The 27,570-nt window shown below is 37.6% G+C and overlaps 2 protein-coding genes across 3 annotated transcripts; both read left to right on the top strand.

Annotated features, from left to right (window-relative positions):
- The first annotated feature begins 3,808 nt into the window (after positions 1-3,808).
- On the top strand, positions 3,809-15,075 carry LOC145779160 (long-chain-fatty-acid--CoA ligase 4-like). Its single transcript, XM_082590737.1, has 16 exons — positions 3,809-3,936; positions 4,726-4,884; positions 6,227-6,411; positions 6,610-6,762; positions 7,254-7,388; positions 8,049-8,159; positions 10,160-10,341; positions 10,534-10,592; positions 10,823-10,959; positions 11,786-11,925; positions 12,183-12,354; positions 12,496-12,574; positions 12,979-13,170; positions 13,328-13,442; positions 13,781-13,941; positions 14,264-15,075. Exons 1-16 carry the CDS (start codon positions 3,933-3,935, stop codon positions 14,416-14,418), a joined length of 2,139 nt encoding a protein of 712 aa, XP_082446863.1. The 5' UTR covers positions 3,809-3,932; the 3' UTR covers positions 14,419-15,075.
- Positions 15,076-19,402: 4,327 nt separating this feature from the next.
- Positions 19,403-26,791, top strand: LOC145778303 (ADP-ribosylation factor-like protein 3). 2 transcript variants are annotated; one of them, XM_082589765.1, is made up of 5 exons: positions 19,403-19,491; positions 20,677-20,823; positions 21,170-21,337; positions 23,671-23,856; positions 26,652-26,791. In XM_082589765.1, the coding sequence occupies exons 1-5, from the start codon at positions 19,489-19,491 to the stop codon at positions 26,703-26,705; spliced, it is 558 nt and encodes a 185-aa protein (XP_082445891.1). In that variant the 5' UTR covers positions 19,403-19,488; the 3' UTR covers positions 26,706-26,791. The 2 variants fall into 2 exon arrangements, with proteins under 2 accessions (XP_082445891.1, XP_082445889.1); XM_082589763.1 differs by lacking the exon at positions 26,652-26,791 and adding an exon at positions 24,599-24,828.
- The last annotated feature ends 779 nt before the right edge of the window (positions 26,792-27,570 follow it).

Here is a 27,570-nt window from a genome sequence, read left to right as displayed (position 1 = left end):
CCTGTCTAAGTTTTTTTCTATTAAACAATGCTTGATTCAATATTGAACATTCTACTTCTTGTATCTTGTAACAGTGTATGCATTTTGTATCTACACAATCAGCATGATGGACAAAGATGTTGCTTTGTCCATGACTCTTGGGGGCATGCCCCAAAACCCACCTAGAAAGCTTGCGCCTTCGTCGCTCAATCGTCGACGTCGCGACAGCAAATTGGGCTACTTTTAAATCGCTTTGGCGCATTTTTGGGCTCTTTTTTTTTCAAAAAATCTGGCAACACTGCGCACAAGTACAAAATAATTGACATGGCGAGAAGAACACAATAAACATAGCCAGGTCAGAGACTTTAAAGAACCATTTAACTTGAGGACGAGGTTGCTGCTGACTCGATGACCGCCTGGTCTTTTCGCTATTTCCTCATTATATGGCTTTTTTTCGTGTTTGTGTTACAATATTTATATGACTAATAAAATGATGATTGATTGATCTGTAATATGATATGGTAGGTAATTTATGCAATGGACAGCATCAGCTATTGCAGAGGTGGTATGGTAGTACAAATTAGATGAGTTAGCACAGTAATTTCTTCTTTAGGGTTTGGTTTCAAGAGACAAATCTAAATTTAAGAGAGAAGTTGTTTTATTCAGTTTTTAGACCAGGACACTGGTTATTGCATTCGCTTATGGTGATGTATGTAAGTGAGATTTCAAGTTTAAGTCATACCGTATCAGACGTGGACAACTAGAGTTTTTGTAGCCTTTCGAAATCAGATTGGAATTATAATTACAGTAATTTAAGCTTCTACAAATTAGACTAGGATCAGAATTAGAGTTACCCAAGTTTTCACAAATTAGAATAGAATTTAAACTAGATTACAATTAGTTGGACAAAGTTGTCACGATTGAGTCACTTTGTCACTAACGATTGTCATTGTCAAAGACATTAACAATTGTCTTTGTCATTGAGTCACTAACGATTGAGTCACAAATGTTTTGACCCGCAATGACTCAATTGTTAGGCTGCTGCATTTTTGTGCTCAATTTTTAATTTGAGTAGCCTACAGCCCAATTTTTTTATGTCTTTTCAAATATGAGTAATAAAGTTAGAGTTTTTTAATTTGCTGGAATTTGAAAATTTCTCTGGATAAGTTTCCGTTTATGAGAGGATATGACCGTGTTTGCCGAACGATGGATTACATTTATGCTCTCAACAAGTTAGTTTGGTGGCTGTAAAAAGTTACCAATATATACTTCTTTAAAAAATGGTTTCATCAATGTTAAGTTTACTTTTAGGCAGTGTTTTTTACCAGGCAATTTAGTTTGACTTTTGAAATAAAATGAAAATGCTTCTGGGTAGTATCGAACTCATACCCTTGGGGATACCAGGCCGAGAAACATTGTACGCGCCGCTGATTCAGTTGAACAAAACTATTGTATTTAGAAGTTATATAGGCACTTTTTTCTTCTCTTTTGCTTTGAAAGAGAAAAAGAAAAAAAATATGTCATGACCGGTCAAATAGTGTTTCAGATTAAAAGATCAGAGCCGGTCAAATAGCCACTGCCTCATAGTATACATTGTGACGTCAGTAAATTGATAGTTTAATCAAATTTTGCATGACTTCGTTGCTCAAGGGGTAGAATGACATTTTGATCTTGAACGTATTATTGCATTTTCTTTGTATAAGGTTGGTAAGAGCGCAGTATCCTATAATTTGCCAAAAAGTACTGTTTTTAAGATCTTATTTTTTAACTTACGTTTTGTTAACCATAGACAAATAAAACTTAACAACCAGACGGTTTCAAAATAAACTAAAAATTACAAACATTTTCGGCCATACTTTAATATGTTGCCCTTTTCAAGTAACCAACTGACTAATATTCTTCATAAATTTAAATTACAGATCTGATCTACATACACAAAAACTGAAAAAAGAAACACATAAGAATGAAACGACAAGGCAGAGGAGAGGCAAAATCACAAGACGCCTAATTGCCTAGGAAAAAACAAATTAATGACGCAAAATTACATGAAGACATTTAGAAGATAGGAGGCGCCTGCGGCAAACAACTGCCTATTGAGGGGAGGATTGCAAGATTTTTGACTACAAGAGTGAGGGAGCATTTAGATTTAACAGCTGACAATCAATGGATATTAGATTTAACAGAAAAAGCGCCATTAAAGATCGGATGCAACCTAGTTCGTACCATGAACAGTTCGGACCGTCAGTTCGTACCTTCAAAAGATCGAGAGAAAAAATTAAAAACAACCGAAGTCGCTGATCGCAGTTTCCGCAATCATTTTAAAATTTTCCCCCTGAAAAGATTGAGAAAAAAATAGCTCAAAGCCGAAGTCCGCTGATCGCAGTTTCCGCAAACATTTTTCCGCAGTTTCTGCTAACTCTAACCATAGAGTAATCTATGCTCTAACCCTAACCCTCGCTGATCGCAGTTTCCGCAAAAATTTTTCCGCAGTTTCCGCTAATCGCAGTTTCCGTTTACCCTTACCCTAATTCTAACCATAGAGTATTCTATGCTCTAACCCTCGCTGATCGCAGTTTCCGCAAACATTTTTCCGCAGTTTCCGCTAACCGCAGTTTCCGCTTACCCTAACTCTAACCATAGAGTAATCTATGCTCTAACCCTCGCTGATCGCAGTTTCCGCAAACATTTTTCCGCAGTTTCCGCTTACCCTAACTCTAGCCATAGAGTAATCTATGCTCTAACCCTCGCTGATCGCAGTTTCCGCAAACATTTTTCCGCAGTTTTGCAGTTTCCGCTAACTGCAGTTTCCGCTAACCCTAACCCTCGAGTTTGTTATTTGTTTCCAATTGTTTGGGGAAACTCCGATCAGCGACTTCGGCTTTGTGCTATTAAACTGCGATCAGCGACTTCGGCTTTGTGCTATTAAACTGCAATCAGCGACTTCGGCTTTTTTTAATTTTTTCTCTCGATCTTTTCAGGGTACGAACTGACTGTACGAATGGTTCAAGGTACGAACTAGGTTGCACCCTTAAAGATCATATACTTGATTGTCAAACTTGTTATGAAAATCCATGAGGCTTTGCTCATAAAATCTTGAATTTCGCTACAATTCTTCAAAGGCTGCAGTTTTAGATACTGTGGTATAACAATTGAATGTTACGTGAATTTAAAAAGGGGCCAATTCACATAAAGGCGTTTTTGAGATAAATGCGTTTTATTTATTTTTGTCTTTTACTTTTGTGGTGAAACTTCAATAATAATAATCATATGCTTAGACATACTGGTAAGAAGTATGATGTCTAAAAATGGCACTTGGTGAAAATTTGTAGAAAGACCATGAAAAAGTTGAGGTCCAATTCTGGAGTTAGGCCTTTTTAAACATCAATGGAAATATTGAGGGGGTATTTTTCATGTTAAAGCATAAAAAAAATTTTTTCAGCTATTGTTCAGAAGACACTGACACGAATTGGAAAAACATAAAAACTGAAATTTGAAAAAAATGGAATTGGGCCTTTTTTTAATTCACGTATTCAATTGCATGGTATGCTACCATGGAAACAATTAAAACTAATTACTAAATGATTGATTCGCTATGAAGAAAAAATGTAACATGTAAAAAATATTTGCTTAGGTAGAGTTCTCAATACCAAAAAGATTTTATTCGACATTCTCAGTCTATAATTAGTTAATCTTCTAAACATCTTTGTACATTTTGTTCTACTTCAGACTTTGCAGTGACACTGTAAATTAATTAAATTACGCATAAAACTCAGTGTTGTACATGCAGTTCGTTAACTAGTTTAAAAACTTCATTTTCCTTGCATTTTTCATCAGGACAAGCTATTACCAATAGATATTAAGAAAACATTGTTTCGCTGGAGTGTTAAATTGATGTCCATGCACTGAGCGCAACCAGACAAATAATTTTGTGAACATAATAAAGTATTCAAAGTATGGGTAAGTAAACATTTGCTTAAAATTGCCATAAAAATACCTTTGAGTGCTTTCATAAGTGCATTTGTTATACTTGGATATCAAAGTTTATTAAGACTCATAATAATAGTTGAAGTGATTATTGTTGAAGTTCATAAGAATATTTTTTAGTCAGGCTATTGCACTAGCCCTTTACAATACAGGCTATTCTATATCTGTTGTTGGCATAATATTGTATTAGCTGCTGTAGTATATAATGTTTGCATTTGTACTCTAGCATAGTAATTTTGCGACTAGACTTTAACCATCCCCAACAAATATCTAGGTTCCAAATAACATATTTGATACTGTCAATCAATGGATATTGGATGTGGTTAATCTCATAAAAAAGCTTGGCAAATTGACTATGCGATTCACCGATTTCGACTATTGATCTAGAATAGCGCATGACAAATCTGGTAAAAGCATTAGTACAATAGTACATGCAATGCAAGGATATCACAAAAGGACATGCTAGGATGTGTAATGTGTATTTAGCACAAAATAACATGCTCAATTGAATTACACTGCATGTCATTCTCTATGTACACGCTTGGGTCTGTAGTTATACTCTGGGGTCTCTGGGCTACTAACTTTTTCTTTATCTTAGCTTTAGAAGTCGTTTTGATTTGAGTTAATTTAATATATTTACCGATGATATCTAAATTATATTTATAAAATATGTTTGTATGCTATTATCTGGCTCCGACGTTGGTGTGGCAAGCTATGAATGAATTATATTATATATGACTAATTTAAGTACTTTGTATTCAGATTCTGCTTCTAATTTAATTTCCCCATTCCGTTGGCTGTTTGGTTTTGTCACATTTATACCATGGATTTTGCTTGAACAAGTTTTATCTCACCAGTTGAAGGAATTTTTTCTCAACATGTCTCGGCGAGTGAAAGCTAAAAGAGTCACAAATGATCCAGGTGACAAATAGTATAGAGCTGTAATGTGCAACCTTTTCCCAGGTGTTATTAAATCAGAAGTTTTTCATTTACAACGTATATAATTAATTATATATATATCTTTCTGCTTTCAGTATAATTATATTTACTCTCATGAGGGGCTTCATAGTTTGAGGTATCTAATAAAACTTTTCTGTTTCTCTGAACCTAACCCAGCAAACTATCCACGTGAAGTGGTTGACATTATTAGTATAAGTCTTGTTACTGTTGTTTCTTTGGATCAGAGTGAGGAACTGACGATGCTGTAGTAGTATGTGAAAATCGATTTCTCATTATTAAAAATGAGGCTGTTATACTGTTGTTATGTGAGGCACTGTTACAAATTTTCCATCACTTTTATCGTTTAATTGATAGCAAGTAAATTAAATGTTGCTTTGTTTAACTAATCAAACCTAAATTTGTCTTAATTGTTTGATTGCTGTATTATTTACTTGTAGTAGCTCTAATGCTTACTTTATAGCTTCCATATGTTGACAAGAAGCATGTTTGAGCACTGAGCACAGAGAGTTTGTGAAAAAGTTTTTACATACACAAAAATAAAAATTTAAAACGATGAGCGCTGAAAAAATTAGGTCACTAATCTGACTGAGTGACTTACTTTTGCGACAAGGCTTGGCTTATGTCCCCTATTGTCATGCAGATTGTAGGTGCGAGGTGTGTAACGTACTGCTTGCAGGCCAGAGCACAGGTCATGGTACACTACTTGTTTATATGATCTGTTCAGATTTAGTTCAGTGGTTCATTAAGTGACCAAGTGATGAAAAAGTCTTTGCAGTGTTTGAAAGAACATTGGTTTGAACATTGGTAAAAGCGGCAATGATAATTAGGCTACGGTACCCGATAATTTAAAAAACAAAAATTCGAAAAATCGCCGAATAGGGAACTCGCCAAAAAGGGCTCTCGCCGAATAGGGCACTCGCCGAATCGGACTAGCCAAATTGGACTCGCCGAATAGTAGCAGACCCCTCCAGAGCATGCAGCTGTGTCTCCAATGGGAGAAGCTGTCTTAGTAACTATATGTCCCTTCGCTGTTCTCTGCTGTGTTGCACCTGTCCTGTAATTGTAGTACCATTGTGATAAATAGTTGCACGCTCCTGTTGTGGTGTTGTGGGACATCCGTCCAAACAGACCAAACTATATAGAAAGAACTTCACTCACCGACTGACATATTGTCAGAATGAGTAATATATTAACATTGTTTACTTTGTTTATAGACAACTTGCGTCAAAGTAAAGATGCTATGTCTTATATGCTAGTTGGTTGAGTGTTGTAGCAAGCGAATTAACAACATCTCACTTGTCAGGTGCTCCATATCGTTGTGTGGAAAACACAGAAAAGTTGATGGAAACAGCTTACAGTAATTTCAAAACCATTGATAAAGTTTTTGAAGCTGCAGCAAAGAAATATGCTCGCTATGCATGCTTGGGAACGCGTGAACTTTTAGCAGAGGAAGATGAAATGCAGCCTGACGGAAAAGTCTTTAAAAAAGTATATGCCTTATTTAGGAACCCTTATAGAAGGATTTTCACATCAAAAATATTGTGTTTTGAAGTGAAGGTTTTTGTTTTATAAAAAATTGTCATTAAAATTGTAAGAGTTTGATGGTATTCTTTCGGATGTTGGGATTGAAATAGTATTTAAAAAAGTTTAGCAAGCCTTTATTTTGAAGCCAATCTTTTTATCCAGGCTATCTTTGGAAACTACAAGTGGGAAACATACAACGAAGTATATGATCGTGTACTTGACTTTGGTCGCGGTCTGTCTTTGATTGGACAAAAACCGAAAGCAAAAATTGCAATATTTCTAGAAACTCGATCGGAATGGATGATAGCAATTCATGTGAATATTCTGCTGCTACTGTATTTCTACTTTTGGCAGATTCTACTAAATTTGTGTTTTACTTTTTTCAAGATCTTGTTTGTTTTTGTTTGTCGTATCCAGGCTTTACACCCGGTGGTTGAAGATTTAGATTAAGTGGACGCGGGAAGGCAAGGAAGCCAATCTTCGTGTCCACCTTCAGGCATGCCTTTAAGTGTCCTGCCACAAACACAGCCGCATGCTCTTGAGCGGTGTCGAACCGGCGCCCTTTCGATTGCCGTTTCAGTGTTCTCACCACTCGGCTATGCAAATCATCATTTTTAATTTAAGGAAGGCTACAACTACAATACGTTGCCATCATTGTCATGTTATCTTAAAGTGAAATGCAGTTGCCAAGTTCTCACTAGCTAACCAATTCTTAACGCTGAGTATAGTGTAAAAACTAAAGCTAGACTGCAAGTGGTTGTAATTTTGTTCCATACTGTAGCGTGTTCTGTTTATGTTTCTGTCAGTCATGCTTCCGCAATAACTTTCCCGTCGTGACGGTGTACGCCACCTTAGGAGAAGAGGGTATTTGTCACGCCTTGAATGAAACCGAAGTGTCTCACGTCATCACAAGCTCCACTCTATTGAACACTAAATTGATAGTAAGCTTTTACTTATTTTTAATGTACGGTACCGGAAACCTTTTGTAAACGAAACGAAATTATGCTTCTTTGTAATGAACGACTGAACGTATTTGACCAAGTCAATCGTATAAAGTTTATTTTCATATGTTGTTTTTTCGTAATTTTTCAGTGTTTTGTCTATAGCTGCATGAATTCAAATTATTACATTATCTTGGAAATTTGGTGGAGTTTTAAATTCTTTTCCTAAAATAACGCCCCTTCTTCGTTTGACTTGTTTGTTATCTAGTAGTTTGAATACTCCATGAAGGCGTAAACGTTGTTTAAAAAGATAACCTTCTTTGACCCTTGACCTTTCCAAAATCATCTTTGTGGAATGTGAGTTGAGTATAACGCAGATGTAGATTTGAATTGTTATCAAGGTCTGTTCTTGCTCTACGTGATTATGCAGTCGACATGATTGAGCACTGTTAGGAAACCTATTCTGTCTTGTGACAATTCAATTGGAAATAGACGCCGTTTAATGTGCCTTTGTTTGCATAACCAAATTTTTGGATGTTTTGACGTTTCCATAAAATATGCAGTTATTCGGGTGGTTCCTTTGTGCCTTTTCTGTGGTATTTTGCAAGTTTTTATCAAAGTAACTAAGCTCGACGGCTTACAGAGTTTGCTTTCTTACAGAACTGTTTGCGCCTAACTCCAAAGGTCACAAATGTCATCTACGTCGACGACTGCAAACTAAAAACCGATTTAAATTGTCCAAAAGAGGTTAAACTCCACACTTTTGCTGAGGTAAGTGTTTACTTTACTTACGCTGCATTCTGTCTTGCTATAATGCTTGTTTTCTGTAGTTGTGGTAAAGGAAAAGATTGAAATCGCATTCATTTTCGATTTCCATCACGCATTGAAGCGGTGATCTGATAATGAAATTTTCTACGGTTCGGGAAAAAGTTTTCTCTGCCTATAAAACGTTGAATGGTAGTTTAATTAATTATTTTCGATTTGGTGACAAAAATGTCAAAACTTTCTCAGCTTTGTGCTGTGGTATTCTAAAGGCTTTAATAGCTTCAGTTTCTGCTTACGGCCAACTTACATGTAAGGGAAGGTGTGTGATGTTTATTAAAACCACACGAGCACAAGATACTTTCTCCCTGCCAAGTTTACTTCACTTACTAGGTGCCTTGCCAGAATTATATTCTCCTCGTGCTGCCATGCATTTTTAGACAATGACTCGGTCCTCAGTTTGTAATTAGGGTTGGCGTCGACAAAGGCATAGGGGTGTTCAATTTCGATTATTTGAATATTCGAAATTCAATTTGTTTTCGATTTCCGAATTTCGATTTCGAATATCACAACTATTCACCTAACTGCAAAATGTGATTTTATTGAATGAAACAACATGAAAATTCGCTAGAAAAGGCGAAAAAAAAGCCATGAAAATTTGCGAAAAAAAAAAACACAAAATAACGTCTACAGCTCCAGGCCCATGTTGGTGTTTATGAACACAAGCTGATCGACATGGTCACCCGTCAGTCGGGATCTCAGCTTCGTGACGGTCAGGCCAGCTTTTGAAAACGATCGCTCCGCTGGAGCCGAGGTCGCTGGGATCCCAAACACTTCAAGTTCATCTTCACAGCGAGCGATTCACTGCGCGACATTTCACTGCAGAGTGCAGAGGTTTCGACTCGAAAGCGACATCGAGTGCGTTTGCAAGCGCATAAAGCTAAACGCACGCTCCGTCTACGTAGCAAATTATGTTGTTTTTGGATGCATTCAACATCTGATGACATTGAATCGACACAAAATGGTAGATGTTTGCTATGTCCCAGGCAGCAAGATCAGTCATTTTTACATTGATTCAACGTCTGCAGACATTAAATCAATGTAAAGATGACAAATTTTGTTGTCTGGTGTTGGATTGTAGGATCGCAACTCGTTCATAGTGATTATTTATCGCAAAGCTGTTGCGGTTTGCATTCAAAAAGTGTTTTCCTGCTGCCGATCGCTAGTTCATCTATTGTTTTATGTATCAATATTCAATACAGCATAAAAAGTTGCCCCCACACAGAAATATGCGTGGGGGCCTAGTACCCACGCAGGCCCGTAGCCAGCCGAAAATTTCGCCCCCCCCCCTTGGCAAAATCTCAACATTCTCGAGCAACAGCTACAATTATAATGATTTTGCCCATTTAAATTTTTTCGCCCCCTACCCCCCAAAAAAAGTTGCCCCCCCCCTTGCTCTGCGGTCTGGCTACGGCCCTGCCCCCACGGCTTATACGCCTATGGATTCGGTAAAAAATGGATAGAACTGCGACAAAGCTCAGCCTACACTTTCTGCTATTGCACAACCTAGCTATCTTCATTCTTGAGAGAAATTTGTGAAATTTGGCATTAAAAATGCCAACCTGGCATTCCTGGTGCAGGACTGCCCGTTGAACCCGCGAGAGCGTGTGGTAGTCACGTGATTGACGATGCGCATGCGTCGAAGTCTTTTTCGCTTGCAAAATGCGACAAGACTGATTTCGCGCCACTCGCGTTACTTTCAACCGCGTTCAGCCGAAAGGGCTGCTATAATTTCGAATATGTCCGATACGAATTTCGAATATCACCATAATCGAAATCGAATCAAATCGAAAATCGAAATTGAACACCCTTACAAAGGCATCCGGCTGTAAATCCCTTTGCTAATCATTATATTATGATAATTGCATGACTAGGTCTGGAAGATATATTTAAAATTGGAGGTTGATCTCGCCCAAACATAACTGCTGATCGGGTTACTGTCGTTGAAGGTTGAAAAACAAGGCAAGTCCGAGGAGGGCAAGCAATGCGAACGCACCGCCCCTGAACCTGATGATCTTGCTGTCGTCATGTATACTAGTGGCCAGTCTGGTGATCCCAAGGGCGTCCTCATAAGTCACTCCAACTTTGTGGCTGGAATGAGTGGGATTGGATCGAGAGTCCCGTATCTGAAGTTAGTTTAATCTGAATAGTTTCGTGCATCGATTACTATTACCCGTTTAGTGTAGAACAAATCTTGTTCATATTTTGGTTCCTAAATATTAACTTGCATAATCTAATATTAAATTTAAAGCCGAATGACATACCTAGTCAGAAAAGTGTTTTTATGATTACTTGATTCTAAAATAAAGTCTTGTTTTTTCAGCACCACTGATGTTTATATTGGCTACTTGCCCCTTGCCCATGTACTGGAGCTTGCTGCAGGTAAGATGAAGTGCTGTAGCTATCACCCTCGCCAACAATCTAACTTCTTGAATTAATGTATCGTATACAAACGAAACCGGTTCGCTGTTTAAATTTTTCAAAAGCTTATAACTAAACTTGCGTATATCTTAATGTGGACGAAACATGTTGAAATGTTGTTTAAATTTAATCAAAAGTTAGTATGAAAAACCATACGTTCACATTAGAAGTTTAATCTTTATTCTTTCCAGAGAACATCATGATATGTGGAGGTGCCCGGATTGGTTATTCGTCACCTTTGACCTTGTCCGATCGCTCGAGTAGAATCAAGAAAGGCAGTAGTGGTGACGCGACTGTCCTCAAACCAACCCTCATGGCAGCTGTGCCGGTAATTTGTTTTTTATTTATTTATATGTGTTGCATTTGTAGAACGTTGCTGCAGCACAAGCATATACGGTAGATCAAGTACCACCCCAGGGCTCAGCACTTGAACATTCCGGACATTCTTGAGACTGCGCTCAATTTATTTTTGACTAAGTTATACAGTGTTACCCATCAATATTCAGTAAATAATATGCTTTTTTAGTCTAAGGCTTTGTCAATCTGATTCAAAACTTCATCAATGTATAGTAGCATATCGACAACAGTTGACCCAGACAGCAAATCAACCGTTTTTTTACATTGATTCAGCGTCTGCAGACGTTGAAGCAATGTAAAAAATAGTTGGTTTGCTGTCTGGAAATATGGCTTTTGAACTACTGGAGGATGTGGACTACCCTTTAAAACAAGAGAAAACGTGAAAGCAGCAGCAGAATTTGGAACTTTCACTAAGAACTCGGCATCTTGCGCAATCACTGTGTACATCGTAAAATATTGTAGTAGGCTTACTCTAATATATTTAGCTACTCATCTACTTAAACAATAAACATCGGTGTCCAGTGAAATCTGTCGTTCAAATTGAAAGGTCATGGTGTGTGTGCACTGTCGCGATGTCAAACAATGCACCTGTTTCGCTCTTTGTAAATCAATGATTAGCCGATCACATGGAATTGGGTAACCTTTGTAGATTAGTTTTGATGTTTCCAATCAAGCAATAGCAACGCAAAATGGTTTTTCTCATTTTTTCTAGAAGATTTTGCTCTTTAGTAGCTGCTTATCCATTGGGTGTTCGATTGTTTGATTTGAAGTGACAAGTGTGCTTCAAATTGTTCCAGGAAATCGTTGAACGGATGAGGAAGGCTATCATGCAGGGCGTGCAGGAAGGAAGCGCTCCCATCCGCTTGCTCTTTCACTGCGCATACGCTTTCAAGCTGAAGCAAGTTGAACGAGGATACGACACGCCGTTTCTGAACAAGTACTTTTATGAAAACTCATCCTAGTATAAGTATGAGCCAGCATTGTAATCGGTCGTCCTTAGCCCTGAAACCAAAGGTGCAGGCCAAATGTAAATTTTTGGGCATACCTTGCTGGTAAATCTAACTCTGTTTATGTTATTTGCATGCACTGGTCGGATTACTTTTGATATTCTTGTACCAGTTGCAATTACCGGTACAGGCTCCAGTTGGTAGCTAATATCAGATATGTATGAGACTTTGAGTCGCACTTTTGCAGGATCATTTTCAAGAAAACTAAAGCTCTTCTTGGAGGCAACATTCGTGCCATGCTATCTGGAGGAGCTCCGATGGACGCGCAGACTCAGCGCTTCATGAATGTATGCATGTGTTGTCCGGTAGGGCAAGGATACGGACTGACCGAGACTTGTGGAGCGACAACCGTCTCCCAGGTGAGAAGCTCAGAGATGTCCATCTTAAACAAACCATTTTTTGAAATAGCGGTATTGGTCTTGAAAAGTATCATTTTTCAATCAATCGGTTTTGCTTTTTTATTTTCAAGTGGTAATTGATTGATATCACCACAATTTCAGATCACTGAAGATTATAGCACTGGTCGAGTCGGCCCCTCTCTTCCATGCTGTGAAGTGAAGCTGGTCGCTTGGGAAGAAGGTAAAGTATTGAACGTTGACCCATCAACTGTTCAAACCAAACTCAGTTGCTGTTGTCGACACATCGTGTTGTTTGTGCGGCATTACACTGCATTTTTGTAATGAGTCAAGATGAAACTTTGTACTTAAAGCGCATCGTGTTTGCACCTTTAAACCTACATTTAGAATTAGCTTTAAAGCAGTTACTTCTATTTAAAAACTGGCGTATATCTTAATGCTATTCACTACCTTTTTCTACTTTTCTATAATTTAAAAAAGACACCACATATGTTCAATTGAATATATCGCATTAGCAAAATTCCTAGTGAATAGATTTAAAAACTGACAAACATTATAATAAAATTTAGGCCGCCGCGAGTACATTTACTTTTGCTCCATGGTTAAAAGGCGTTCTTTGTATCACAGGAGGCTACTCTCCGTCAAACAAGCCACATCCACAAGGTGAGGTGCATATTGGAGGACCAAACATCACTCAAGGCTACTTCAAGAAGCCAGAGAAAACTGCCGAAGACTTTTACGTCGATGGCAACGGACAGCGGTGGTTCAAGACCGGCGATATTGGCCAAGTCGATTCTGACGGCGCAATCCGCATTATTGGTAGGCATCGAACGCGTACTATGATTGCAGTTTGGTTTTAACTAACCCACAAATACAGCGTCCACATCAAGCAATTGTGAAGACACATTAAATTTCAAGACACATTAAATTTCAAGACACATCAAAAGACACGTGTTGAAACAAGTTGCACTTTCAGATCGCAAGAAGGATCTTGTCAAACTTTCTCATGGTGAATACTTGGCACTTGGAAGCATTGAGGCAAAGCTCAAAGCCTCTCCATTGATTGACAACGTTTGGGTGTTTGCTGACAGGTAGGCTACTTTGTTCGCAGAAGTAGTTGTAAAAATAGCTCTAGTCAAGCAACTGGTAGTGGTCTTGTTTTGGAGTTAATATCAACTAATATACTTTTGTTTTTCAAAAGTAAGTCTTGACCATCTATCAAGGGAAGAAAGCAAATCTCATTAACACTTGACCACTATTGACATGATTAGACACATACAGTTACTTATCTTTTGTTGGAACGATTGTCTAACAAATGTTGCATATTCCCTTGGTATAGTGTATATCTCTGCATACAAGATTGAAAAAAATCTTGAAAAGATGTTCCTTTGCTGGAAAAGTGTCGATTATGAATATCTTTTTCTTTCAGTACACAACCGTACGCTGTAGCTTTCCTTGTTCCCAATGAAAAGAACATCAAAGCTGTTGCTGCCAGCAAAGGAATTAAAAGCGATGAGCTCTCTGCAATGTGCGAAGATCCTCTGATTATGAAGGAAATGAAAAGCGCAGTCGACAAAATCTCTAAAGAATGTGAGTAGGCTACTTGCGCATGCCTGCAAATTGCTATCTTTCAAGTCGTACTTCTTATATCTAGTTTAGAACGAATACATTATCGCTGGTTAATTACAAACTTACTGGAGGCTTTCTATTTTTTGCATGACGCGCAATAAATTGCAGTTTTCGATGTCGTGCAGCTGGTAGTCCTACTCTTTGCCAGGTGATGGTGGTAGTTTTTTTTATTTTATCAGTAACGACGCTAAGCCATGTATCGTTTCGTCATATCGACTTTGCATCAACATTATTCTGAATCGTTCATTTTGGCGCTAATTGCTGATTTGTTTTTGTTTTACAGCAAAACTTCAGAAGTTTGAAATCCCTCAGAAGTTTTTCTTGGACCCCATGCCATGGTTGCCAGAAGATGGTCTCATCACAGCTGCGTTTAAGCTTAAGCGAAAAGCTTTACAGAAGCACTACGCAGAAAAAATCGTCGCCTTATATGGGCAATAAAAAAACAAGCCTGTAGTGAAAAGCTGTTTTGGCAACATGCGGTCGAAAGTTTTTGTGTTGCATGTTGAATCGCCCTTGCATGTACCATTCTTTATTCTGGCTCTGTGAATGAAAACAGAGATATTGGTATTAGTAAACAAATGATTGCTGTTGATCAACTATAGGCTACATCGCTGGGACACGTTTGGTCGAACAAGAAAATTCAAGATTGCATGTTTTTTCAGAAATAGAAATAAGTGCCAGCCTACCTCGCTTGAGCATGTCGTTTGGTACTAGCTGCGTATGAACCTGACATACACATTAACATTCCACCAACAACTTTATTGATTAGATATTTACTCGAGGACTATATGGGCCTTTGCAACAACTTGTATTTGCATCCCAGTTTAATTGTATACCTAGATATTCTGTGCCATGGTATGTTTAAAATGAACTGTTTGGTTTTTCACCTGGTGCGTTTTAATTACACAAATTATTTCCGGTTGCTGTTTGTGTTGGAGTTGACTACTTTCAGTTGTTTCAAATTTATTTATTTTGTAACCATGACAGCAATTTTTCTAATTCATATTTTTAATGACGAGAAAACAGTTGTTTCACTGCGGCTCGATAATGTTTTGATTGTGTAATTTGATTTAAAATAAATTTCAAACTACCCGATCATTGTGAATGTTTTCTGAAGTGAAGGTCACAGCATTGATGTCATAACTACAAAACTAAGACGCTAACGCGCAGGTTAAATGAGTTACAACGCACCAAGCGGCCCTGGTTCGATTGTTGGAGTGTGCACTTGAGTAACGCTTTTCAAGGACTGTTCTCCATTAAGCGACACCAAATGGATAGAATAATTCACAGAAAACAACACTTGAACAATCGTAAACTTCATTCTGCCAATTTCGGTAGCCGGGCCTGTGTCGGTGATTCATAGCCTCTACATTCTACAAGTATGCATTGATTAAAAAGTCTTTTAGCCTCTCGTAGCAAATCATCAGAAATCTCATCACAATTAATTTGACTCAGTTTTTCACTGTTATTACGGTAGGTTACACAGATAACTTGTCTTGAGATATAGTGTACTCCACAAAGCTTCATCTCCCACACTGGCTCGGGACTGCAGAGAATGACACAATCATTTTAATGTTTGCTGAACTGAGCTTTCACCAAATGCGAACAAACCATTTTATTGTCTGCTCGCTTTTTCCTATTTACTTCGGGAGCAGGTTGCATGGAAAATTACAGAAACATTGGGAAATAACATGTAGGTTAAACTGGTTGGATCGCCGGTGTAATTTTATCTCAAGTAAACTAACCTACAAAGTGCGAACTTCTTCACAAGTAAACTTCACTACAAAGTGCGAACTTCTTCACAACTAGTGCGAACTTCACAACTTCACTGCTAGAGAACTAGAGATGTGCAAAAATATCAGTTAGTAAAAATTAGTAGATAGTTTTTTCAATGACAGAGTTGTATCATATTTCCTTTCCATAAAGAGTAGACACACCAGAAATTTAATTTACATTAAAGGGGTACTAAAGGAAAAACCTGACTTGGCGATTTTCCACGTTGTTTGTGTTTATTTGTTTGTTTTATTATCTTTATCCTGCATTGCAGGAAAGCGGACTTGAGCGCTATGCATCGGTGTACGCCTTCCGACGTACACCTGACCCACGCTGCAGCCGACTGCAATGTCTGTTTCCGGTTGTCTACTCTACTTATGACTGAAATTTGATACTACCCATTACTCGAAATCGATCACTGAGTAGAGGCAATTATCGTAAAGTTTTTTGCCCAGAGAAACAACAGCAAGTGCGGGTGGCTGGAGTCGAACATGCAGGCTCTCGACTGCCAGCCCAACGCGCTAACCACTCGGCCACTGCTGCCGACAATTAACTGCTGCCGACAATTAGGCTAGGTTGTTTAACTTGCTACCATAAAACAATTTTCAATAAAAACAGATCAATAAAATCAATTCAATAAAATCACATCAGATCTGAGGTTTTGAGCAAACTGTCTGATGTTTTGACGTTGAAATCTGATGTTTTAATGTACATACATAGCCTACAGTTAAATCGCCGGCAGTAACAACTGTTGCGTGATTAGCTGATTGCTCGTCTTTTATTACGTAGACTGTACAGTCGCATGCTTCGCTGCTCAGGCCCATTCTGGTTTTAAAAGCTCTGACAAAAGTACGCGCGGAATGCTGAGCAGACCGCAATGGGGCAAAATTTTATTGAAAATTGTTTTATGGTAGCAAGTTAAACACAAAGAACGTGGAAAATCGCCAAGTCAGGTTTTTCCTTTAGTACCCCTTTAAGACCTGTTTATGAATACCGTACCTACTTTATTACAACTGGTCGCCATAAATTTCACGTTATTACCAGGTAAACGTTTTTAAAAATATATAGGCGTTTTCAAATAGGCCTATAGGCTACTTGGTAGGCTTCATCTTAAATTTTGAGGACTTAAATCTTGAGGCCCTAGACATCAGCCTTTCTAATCTAATGGTAAATCCAGCACTGAGCGACACCCAGCCCTGCGTTTGTGGTTCAAAGCTTCTACAAGTAGAAGTAGGCCATGCGAAACTTTCAAGATGATGTTTTGTTTTTATTTACTGTATTTACATGAGATATAAAAATGCGGAAAATTTTATCTGAATAAAGTTAGAAAGAAAAAAATTATCTTTGAGAAGTTTGCAAACTCCAAATAAAATTAAACCTAAAAATCTCTGAATTCTGTAATAAATGATGAAAAATCTAAAATAATTTATTTCCATGACCATTGAATTGAACGACATTTTCTCCTTTTAGCTTTTCAAAAACATTTAGTTGGTCATGCTCTAGCCTGTGAGGCGTTTCCAAGGAAAAGCAAAGCTGTAAAACACTTTTTCACTGAACTGGCAAGCATGTAATTCTGAGTGACTGAATTATTTGCATTTAGTGGAAGTCAGCTTGCACTCATAGTAAGAAGTTGTTGGTTATATCTTTAACGGTTGTTATTATTTTCGTTTATAAATGTATTTACTGAATTGTAGTTATATTAGCAAATGAGAAATTTGTCACAAGTAAGCTGGACTAGTCAGTGAAACTTCCATTGTATTGTTCAGCTTCAGAAAAAGATAGGACAAAAACAAACCAGTCTAATGGTGAAAACATTTTCAAAAGCAAACTTCTTGGCAAAATATAAGACTTTGAACTAATGCTGTAAAAGAAGCTTAGTATATTCGTGGGCACTAGGCAGTGTGAATTGGAAAATAATAAACAAAACTTAAAATATCAGATAACAGAATAATTTTGTTGCTTCCCACTGCAAAACAGTTTTTACTAGAAAAAGTTACGGTATGTCACTGTAATTTAGAAAATTTGTTGTTACCTACCGGTACACTTTTATCTCACTCATAAAAATATTAAAATAAGTTATGACAAAAAGTTAGTGATTTTTCGGTTTAATTAAATTTTTAAAAGGAAAATAATCTGACAATAAAACAACTGATTTTGATGACTTTGCAATATGCATTTTAAAGCAGATCTTGTTTGCTTTTTGTTAAAACTTTTTTAGGGGCTTATTAGTAAATGTTACTTTTAATATAGTTTCGGTAGAGAGTTTGCTTTCTTGTACCAAAGACAGGCAAGACAATACAATAGAACAGGATTGATATACTTTACATATTTACTTTAATGATATACTTTACATATTTACAAATAGTTTTAAAAGTCGAATGTTTTCGGGCTAACTTAAGCCCCCTCATCAGGAATCTAAAACTATTTATAAAAATGCAATTAATTTCAACTTCTGTGGTGCAAATTCTTTTGTATTTGCGCAGTTGCCTTTTCCTAATTAATGTAAATTGTTTTTTCATCTGTCTGTATGTTTTTCACACTACCATATTGCTTTTAATCACTTTTAATGTGTTTTCTGAGGCTTATAGTCAGTTAGCTAGTTACTTTCAAGAAGTTGAAATTTATTGCAGTTTTATGAATATTTTCAGATTCCTGATATACATAAATGCTTAAGTTAAGTCGAAAACGTTTGACTGTTAAAACTATTTGTAAATATGTAAAATATAGCATGATAATGCTCAACCTGTTGTATTGTTGTATCCTTCCTGTCTTTGTTACTTTTAAGCCAGTGGGAATTTATTTATTCTTTTTTTTGCATGAGAAAGAAAAATAAACGGACTAAGCTTGAAGGCTACTAGAGAGCAGCCAGTCTTTGGTTTCACATTCACATATAAAGGAAAAATTTGTTCCCATGGTGCGTGGTTGAGTAGAAAAGCCCGACGCTTGTCCAAAAGCTAATTTGAACATCTCTTGTGACGTTTCTCCTTTTTATTTCTTATAAGTTCTCTTCTCTTTTTCCCTTGTGCAAAAAAAGAAAAAAAAATGGATTCGTTGGCTGCTTAAAAGTAACAAGCACCATTTTACATTCCATTGTTTCAACAACAAAAAAATTGTTTGAAGGAATGTGATCATTATATATACTGGATTATGCTCATGACTTAACATGTCAAAACAAGGCTAATCATGCTTCTTCAGTAATTGTGGGCTGTGGCTCATGATATCAATTACAAACTCAATACTTTGGCTACCGCTACATCATGTCAGTTTCTTTCAGTAACTTGTCATCAGTAGTCCGAATTTTTGTGGGCTTTAGACTGTAGCCCCATCAGATAACACCATAATCTGTCCAAAGGTGGGGGCTTATTGCAAAGTAGATTTTAATAGTTTTAGCGAGGAGCAACAGTACTCTTAGCACAGACTCATCCATGCTGTGATATATAATTGTTTCAAATTATTCAAATTCTATTTGAATAAGGTCCTTCTGATGATCCTCCTTTTAGGGTGAAACAGGCTGTAAAGGTTTTAGCAAGTAGTAACTACAGTATATTTGATGTAATTTGCTCTGCTTGGCTTTTTTCTTGGCATTGAGCACTTTTTGTAGTAGCCTATTAATAGTATTTATTGTTTAATTGTTTCAAATTATATTTTCAGATCACTAGTTACTAATTAAAATAAAAAAAGACTTTAGCATTACTTTATGATAAAAATACATGACACTGTTGAAACACAAATATTATGGTAAGTTGAATTCGTGATATTGTAAGTTGAAATTTTCTGATTTTTTTTTTAAAAATAAGGATAATATCTAAAAACCTTTCATTTCTGTTACAGAATTGTATTCATTTTAAAGGGCGGGGAAACCCAAATTAGCTTTTGCGAGTTTTTGTTTCAGCGTGATGTCATTGTGTACAACATGCATTTTAGAAAAAAAATCCAAATTTTGTTGCCCTCGTCTCGCTAAGGCCGCTTTTGTTTGATCCCCGTTGGCGAGGCAGCATCCAGCTGTGACGCTGTACGCTGTGACGTCACAAGGTACATACAGTATTGTTCGAATTAATTGAAACTGTCAAGAAGACAGGCTGAATTTGTGTATATATATTTGGTTTATTGTGATAATTTACAGATGTGTATAATTTAATACCTAATGTGGCCTCCACCTTCTTTCAATATTGCAACAATTTTTAGGTGTTACAAGGTCAAAGCCTGCAACACAGAACAGCAGTGTAAAAAAAATCAACTGTTTTTTTTTCGGTAGAAAACCGAGAAAACCCTGACATTGCAGCATCTGAAAGATCAGGCCGCGAAAAGTCAGAACACAAATGCCCTGGAACAGAAATAGCTTCCCGGTTTTTTTGGTTGGTGGACATTCTCCGGATCCATTGTCAGCAGGACATTTAGCAGCTCTTTAACGTATCCTTAACAAAAACGTTAAGTGAACGTCTTTGCAAGAATTGTTAAGTTTCATTTTACAAGCATTTATCTTCAGCCTGTTTTCTTGACAGTTTTAATTAATTGGAACAACACTGTATGTACCTTGTGAAGTCACAGCGTACAGCGTCACGGCTGGATGCGCACAAAGCCTTGCAAACGGGGATCAAACAAAAGCGGCCTTAGCGAGATGAGGGCAACAAAATTTGGATTTTTTTTTTCTAAAACGCATGTTGTACACAATGACATCATGCTGAAACAAAAAACTCGCAAAAGTTAATTTGGGTTTCCCCGCCCTTTAAAAAAGATGGTATGGTATGGTACATACAAGGTAGCGTAAACAAATGCAGTTTTGTTATATCCATGTGCAAACATTGACATAAATAGCAATTTGGAATCAACTTAATTAGCATTTGGTATTTTTATTGAAAAAAGCATCTTTCCAGCATTTAATTGTAACAAATTGTTTGATTAAATTTGTGTTAATTTTTTCAGGGTCTTTTAAGTCTTTTTCGAAAATTAATGTCTACTGGTCCACGGCGAGAACTTCGAATTTTACTCTTAGGTTTAGACAATGCAGGAAAAACCACAATTTTAAAGAATCTAGCTTCAGAAGACATACTTCAGATTACTCCAACTCAGGTGGGCTTAATGCTTCATAATATTTTACACTAGAAGGCATGCTTGATACTAGAGTATTACAGATGTTTATTGTGTAATGTTGTTTATTATAATAAATACATTTTCTGATAATCTATGTATGTTGTATCTTAATTTATTTGTCTTCTACTGTAATTTTGTAGTTAGTTGGAAATATATTGACATTTGAACAATGTATGTTCATAGTACAATATAACTTTTTGTCAGGAAATTCTTAGCTGAGCAGTACATGTTATAGACTGCAGACGAAACATATTTCAAAATTACATTGGCTATTCATGGAAGAATTGACTCGGTTTTATGTAATTGTTTATTTACTTTTTTACAGGGATTTAATATCAAAAGTGTCCACACAGATGGTTTTAAGCTCAATGTTTGGGATATTGGCGGCCAGCGAAGGATTAGACCATACTGGCAAAACTACTTTGAAAATACTGACATTTTAATTTATGTCATAGACAGCACGGATCGCAAACGAATGGAAGAAACTAGTTTTGTATGTCTACCAAACATTCTTTTAAGCAACTACTAAAAATTTTGCATATGCAACATATGGATCTAAAATATCATAGTTAAAATTTCTCCAGTACAGCAGTGAATTTCAAATTTTATTTTTCATAAAGGAATTGTTTTTATTACAGTGACATAGCTTGATTGGCCGATATAGTGACATCAAAACAATTACAGTATTTTTATTAGTTTAATATATTGTCTATATCTGCTTTGGTCATAGGCAGTGCTGTATTCGTAAAAAAAGCACAGGGTATACTGTCAGATTTGCCAAAATGATAAATAATACACAACTTGCAAAATACTAATCTTTATTCTACCATAACATGAATTATAAACATCAAAATTGGGCTAGAGATACCAAATTGTTTATTTCTCTATGAATACAGCCTGCCGAGAGGAATCTACATCTTTATCCTCTTTAAAAATTTGGGATCTAGTATCCTTAACTGATCGGTGGTTTAGTAGCCAGAATCTTACATATTTGTAGTGGTAAATTGAGCCACGGGTGGTCCATTGCAATAAGCATCAAACAGCAGCTCACGTTATCAATGAGCAAAGATGCTCTTAAACCTGTGATAATATTTTTCATTAAACTGAAATCACGTTCACATTCTGCTGTTAAACAAGGTAAAGTTGAAATAGCTGTAAAGAGAGACTTCAGATCATTGGGCACAATTTCAACTTTTTCAGTAAAGCCTCTTAATCCTTGGATTGACTGTAATTCATAATCAATGTCAAAGCGTTTACAAATTCTTCTCACCTCTGCTTTTCCATGACGCAAATTTCCTTCTATCATTTTTTCTGGTTGCAAGTTAGCAATATCAACCAGTAGCTGAGCATTGTCAGTGTCGGTATTAGTGCAAAGTCTCATTTGCATTCTGCTACCAATGCTCTGAATGAATTGATTTGCGTTAATTGGCACTATTTTAGAATTTTGTATCAGAGGAATATTTCTGAACATTAAATTATCCTTCGCTGCTAAAGCCAACTGTGTTTTTTCTCACGGATTTTCCTTGAAACTCTCAATAATTCGTATTGTTCATTTTATTAAAAGTTCGGCTCTAGGTAAAGTTGTACTTTGAGACTGAAGTTTAATGGATAACATGGATAATTCTTGCAGAACATCATACATTAGGAATCAGTAAGGATAGCATGGGCAGTTACGCACTCGCTTGGGAAAACCAGAGGGTATACTATAGATGCTCGAAAAAGCAGAGGGTATACTGCGTATACTGCCGTATACCCTCGAATACAGCACTGGTCATAGCTCTCTTCACTGCATTGTTATTTGACACATTCTTCTGCTGATACCATCCTTGTTTGGAAATTCTTGCATGCTATAACCTGATAGCTGATATCAATGAATCTCCAGCATAGCAGTGCTTCAGAAACAAAAGATGGTATTTATGCCGACTGGCTTAGTGGTTAGAGTGTCTGCCAAGGGTTCGATACCCCGGAGTCTCGGGTTATGCACAAGACTTTTAAAGGTGGTAGCCTACTGTTGCTATTTCTGCAGTCCTGTTTGGCACTAAAAAAGAAAGGGTTTAGGATAATGTAGGCTAAACAGCACAGTATCCACACAGCTGCTCCTCTATGCGACTATGTTGACACTCTGCTTTGTAAAGCACGGAGGGCAATGTATAGGCTATTTGTGATAGATACAGCGCTAGGTTAAATAGAAACCATATCATTATATTATATGTTTTAACATGGCTGGTTAGATATTAGGCTTGATTTACTGAATGTTGTACACCGCTCTTAATAGTTTGATTAAGTTTTTCCAAATGTTCTAATTTCTCACGTTTCTGTCTGGTAATGTTATTACTCCTTATGTCACCTGAGGATGTCTATATATCAGCAGTGAAAGATGAGAAACGGTAATACTGTAGTGTAGGCTATTGAGAAAATTTCAATCAAACTGTTAGTGCAGCAGTCTGATCAGGGATATCCTTGAGTCGGATTAAAAGAATTAGTCAGTCTGCAAAATGGTACAAATCGGGTGGTAGCCTATCTCCGAGGAACCACATCTTAAAACGCACTGGTCAACATCCAGTGGTGTAAAAAAGCACTCACACCAATCACACATTCATGTCGACTACTGACTCTGGGCTGCATCAGGCTACACTACATCTCTTTTCGCATTCATTTTAATAGCGGTAGCCTCAAATTAAAAAATATTTTTTTATGTGTTTGTCATTTGTTTGTTTTACTACCCTAGCCTACCCTAGTTTTACTACCCATAGCCTACTGCAAACACATTGTCACTGTAAAGCTTCCAAAAATGGGTTTATCTTGATGTCTTTATTCGTGTTTCAGGAATTAGAAGAGCTTCTTGTTGATGAAAAACTGAGTGGTGTTCCATTGTTGGTTTATGCCAACAAACAAGACCTTTTGCAAGCTGCTCCAGCTTCAGAAATAGCTGACTCTTTACATTTGCATATTATACGTGGTCGAACGTGGCAAATACAAGCTTGTTCCGCTATGAAAAATGAAGGCATACATGTAAGTTGTTTAGTTACCACTTGAACGAATAATATTACCGTATTTTCTAATTCTGGCTTAAGAAAAGTCAAGCACTAGTCCTAAAGTCTACCGTACTTGGTGCGTTTTGGTTGGTTGGAATCTTATCTTTGGATAGAGAAAGCCCCTGATAGGTTATTCCTGGCAGTTTCGCATAGGCTACTTGATGAGCTTTTAACTCACTATGAAACAGGTCCAGTTGTCATCATTCTTGAAAGTATTAGTCAATAGTTTAAAGCCTATTACAAATACTGTAGTTTAAAGCCAGTTACAGAGCATTGTCCGCCGCTATAGCTCAATTGGTTAGCGCATGATTTCTGGAACAAAGAAGCTTCAAGATCAAGCGGTGCTGGTTCGACTCTCGGGGTGTGCGCTTGAGCAACGCACGTTAAGGACTGCTCTCCATTCAGCGGCACCTAATGGATGGAATAAGTCCCCGGCAACAAGACTTCAACAATCGGAAAAACTTCACTCTGTCAATCTTGATGATCGGGCCTGCGTCACTGATTCAAAACCTTTACAAGTAGGCTATGCGAAATTGCCAGGATTAAGCTCTGCAAGAAGCTTTCCCAGTCCGAGGATAAAGATTCAATCTATCAATCAAACAAGTTACTCTTCACAAGTTAATCGAATCAAAAAATAAAGAGCCCACAATGTAGGCTACTAGGCGGCTAGGCCTACTAGACTCATGAAGGAAATTTTCTGAAAAGCATGGGATTTGAAGGTGGATGGAAAGAAGAAACGGAGACGTCAAAAAAGAACAGGTGTCCTAAAGGATGAGGCGGAGAAGATTGGATTGAAGATGCGATTGCTGCAAGGAAAGAATTTGGCTACCGGTACCCAAACCTGTGGAGACAATACCGAATTTAGATGATGATTTTTGCCTTGTCTCTATCTGAGGATAAATATTCCCGCAACCTATAAATCGAATTATGAAAAAAAGGTGGTCTTTCTTCATGTGGTGCTTGTTCAAACCAGTTTGATTTATATTTCTCATCACAAAAGCGAAAACTAACACTTGCCATATGTGTTAGTTTTCGCTTCGAAAACTAACACTTGCCGTTTTAGTAACCCATGCCTATAATAGCATGGGTTACTAAAACGATAGAAAACAGTGTGGCGCCCGAGAGCTAATTTTCTCTGACGCAACGCGCGTCACCGTGACGTTATGTCGAATTCCAGAATCTTCCTTTCCAATCAACAAATAACGCGTAGCCTACTTTCGGAATGCAGTCTTGTAATCAATCTTTGCATTGTGCCTGAATCGCAGTACCACTGTATTTCATCGACTAGTGAATCCACCGTTGTATTACGTCAGATGATCGCATGTAGAATTGGCAATGCCTGTGGATGCGCCTCTCCAATTTAAACTAGAGTTCCTTTTAGGAAACTGCAACTATGATCAGGCCCGGATTTAGGAGGGGGGGGGCAGAGGGGGCAGGTGCCCCGGGCCCCCCGACTTTTGAAAGGCCCCCCTACGTGGAAAAAACGTGATTTTGTGTTATTTTTTCTTCCTTTCAGCCTTCGAAGTTTCTTCAAAATGGTGTGCAGTGCTGAATTGATGCTACTGTAGACGCAGGGGTGGTTTTTCGCGCCGTAGGCGCAAAAATTTTTTTGCAGGGGGCCCCCCGATCTAAAAGTGCCCCGGCCCCCCATCAGCTAAATCCGGCCCTGACTATGATCCTTCACTAGACTGCTATTCAAACCAGCTCAGTGGCCGAGTGGTTTCGCCTTTGGCTCTGGTGCTGGTAGATCTGAGATCGATTCCAGGTCGGGTCAAACCGAAGACTTTAAAAACGGTACCGATTGTGTTCTTTCTTGCATAACGCAGTGCAGTGAGAATAAATCCGGTAATAATGTGATAACATCGTAAAACCTGATATAAAATTAAATATGAGCCCTGTCGCTAAAAGACCTTAGCTGTTGTAGAGCGACAATAAATAAAACCATAATTGCTATTCAACTATAGGCCTACTATACTGTTCGAGACGATTCGAGGATTATTCAACTCAGACACGCTATTATTCTGTTTGTAATCAAGAATATTAAATGGTGAAATGTAGTATGCAGAATTCTGTTCTCTGGAAGATGCAGTCGTAAACGAAGTTTCTTTTCCCCAAAGTTGAAGTTCTTTTTGTTGTGATGAAGTTCGTAATGTAGTACGCCAGCATGCTAGTATTTCGGTAGTGGGATTGTCAATAGTTCGGTGTTCTCCTTTTGCTACGTTTGGATTGTGTTCTTCTGAAACTAGCAGTCAAGTTAGTAAACAACGCAGTCTTAAAGGATTCTATCTTGTGGTCAAGTACTATTCTGTCAACTAGTCAATAAAATAGGCAGTGGAGAAGACTGTCGTGTCCTGGTCATTCCTCGCCAGTTCTGATCTCGGTTCTGCCCAGGAATGTCGCCGTCAGCACGGACGGCTGCATATGAGCGCGCGTGCTAACTACCGCGTCCGCTACAACAGCATAAAACGCAAATTTTAAAATTGGATTGACACTGAAATAAGATAAACTACTCAGTAAAATGGTTTAGCAAGATCGAAAAACCAGCGAAGAATTCCTAAACTGAACTCTTGATAAGTAGCCTAAGCTATGCAAAACGGCAAGAATCAAGCTAATCAAAACTTGTTGTAGACCGGAGAAATATGTTTCAATATCAAGTGTTGACATTTACTCAAATTATAGGCTATTGCTCCTGGCAGTTTAACTTTTGATCGTAGGCTACAGGTAGCTTGTCGATAAAACAATTCTATAACCAAGCATTCATGTCATCTGCAGGATGGAATGGAGTGGGTCATGAAAACCGTTGCGTCGAAATCTAGAAAGAAGTAAAGTTGATACAGCTTTGATCCTTTTATATGGCGTTTACTTTTTGGTTATCGTTTTTGACGTCTAATAAAGTGTTATAATAATTTGTAGCTAGGCCTATTAATATTTTTTTTAGCCTAGGCTACTAGGGTTTTCAATTTGTGGGCCTAAGCTCTTTCAGTGCTAGTAGTTAGCACTGCGCGGTTGCCATTATTTCACGTAAATTTGAAGCTGAATTTCAAGTTTGATGGCAACAACGTTTTAAACTTACTGCAGAACGGTGTTACTATACAGTGATTATGAGCGATGATAGGCATCGCATTGCGCACTTGCTTTATCATGTTTTGCGATTTATACTCAAATGCAGCTTCATGTTGCCAATGCTAGTTTTAACCGCCAACCCGGACTTCTGAATCCGAATACTTGTTTGTGATACCGCATCCGACAGTTGTTGACTAACGATCGGAAACTTAGGAATGAAGGATTAACCAGCGATTCACAAATGGCCTACTATTTTTTAGATCCATGTTTTTGTGTTTGATTTTAAGTTTGGACAAATCACGTCTGTAGTCCATTCATAAACCCTTCTCAGGAGCAGCAAAGTCCACCGACAACTCTGCAGTCTAACAACACAGTTTTAGTGGTTTTTCGTTTAGTAGAATGAGATCAAAAAGTGTGGCCGACTCGCAGTAACACATATAGTCCGATAGCCAAGGATTCAAAACCTGTCTAAGTCAGTATGCAGGGAAAGCTATCGGAATAAAGCTTCGTCTACGCCATGTTTTCCGTCCGAAGATAAATATCCCCACACATGGTGTTGGTGCTCACTAATGTTCTGTCGTATTCAAACTGTAGCCAACCTTATGGAAATGTGATTACTGCTGATCAC

The sequence above is a fragment of the Aplidium turbinatum genome, chromosome 10 (genome assembly GCF_918807975.1).
Source record: "Aplidium turbinatum chromosome 10, kaAplTurb1.1, whole genome shotgun sequence".
NCBI classification, from domain to species: domain Eukaryota; kingdom Metazoa; phylum Chordata; class Ascidiacea; order Aplousobranchia; family Polyclinidae; genus Aplidium; species Aplidium turbinatum.
Note: the sequence above shows the minus strand (reverse complement) of the source record. Positions and strands in the feature narration are given on the sequence as shown.

What these genes read in the sequence shown, in the direction of transcription:
- LOC145778303 (XM_082589763.1), top strand. An exon ending in TTCAGATTACTCCAACTCAG is followed by an intron (nt 20,824 to 21,169) that starts GTGGGCTTAATG and finishes ACTTTTTTACAG; the next exon opens with GGATTTAATATCAAAAGTGT. An exon ending in GAATGGAAGAAACTAGTTTT is followed by an intron (nt 21,338 to 23,670) that starts GTATGTCTACCA and finishes TTCGTGTTTCAG; the next exon opens with GAATTAGAAGAGCTTCTTGT.
- LOC145779160 (XM_082590737.1), top strand. An exon ending in ACGGAAAAGTCTTTAAAAAA is followed by an intron (nt 6,412 to 6,609) that starts GTATATGCCTTA and finishes CTTTTTATCCAG; the next exon opens with GCTATCTTTGGAAACTACAA. An exon ending in TCGAGAGTCCCGTATCTGAA is followed by an intron (nt 10,342 to 10,533) that starts GTTAGTTTAATC and finishes TTGTTTTTTCAG; the next exon opens with CACCACTGATGTTTATATTG.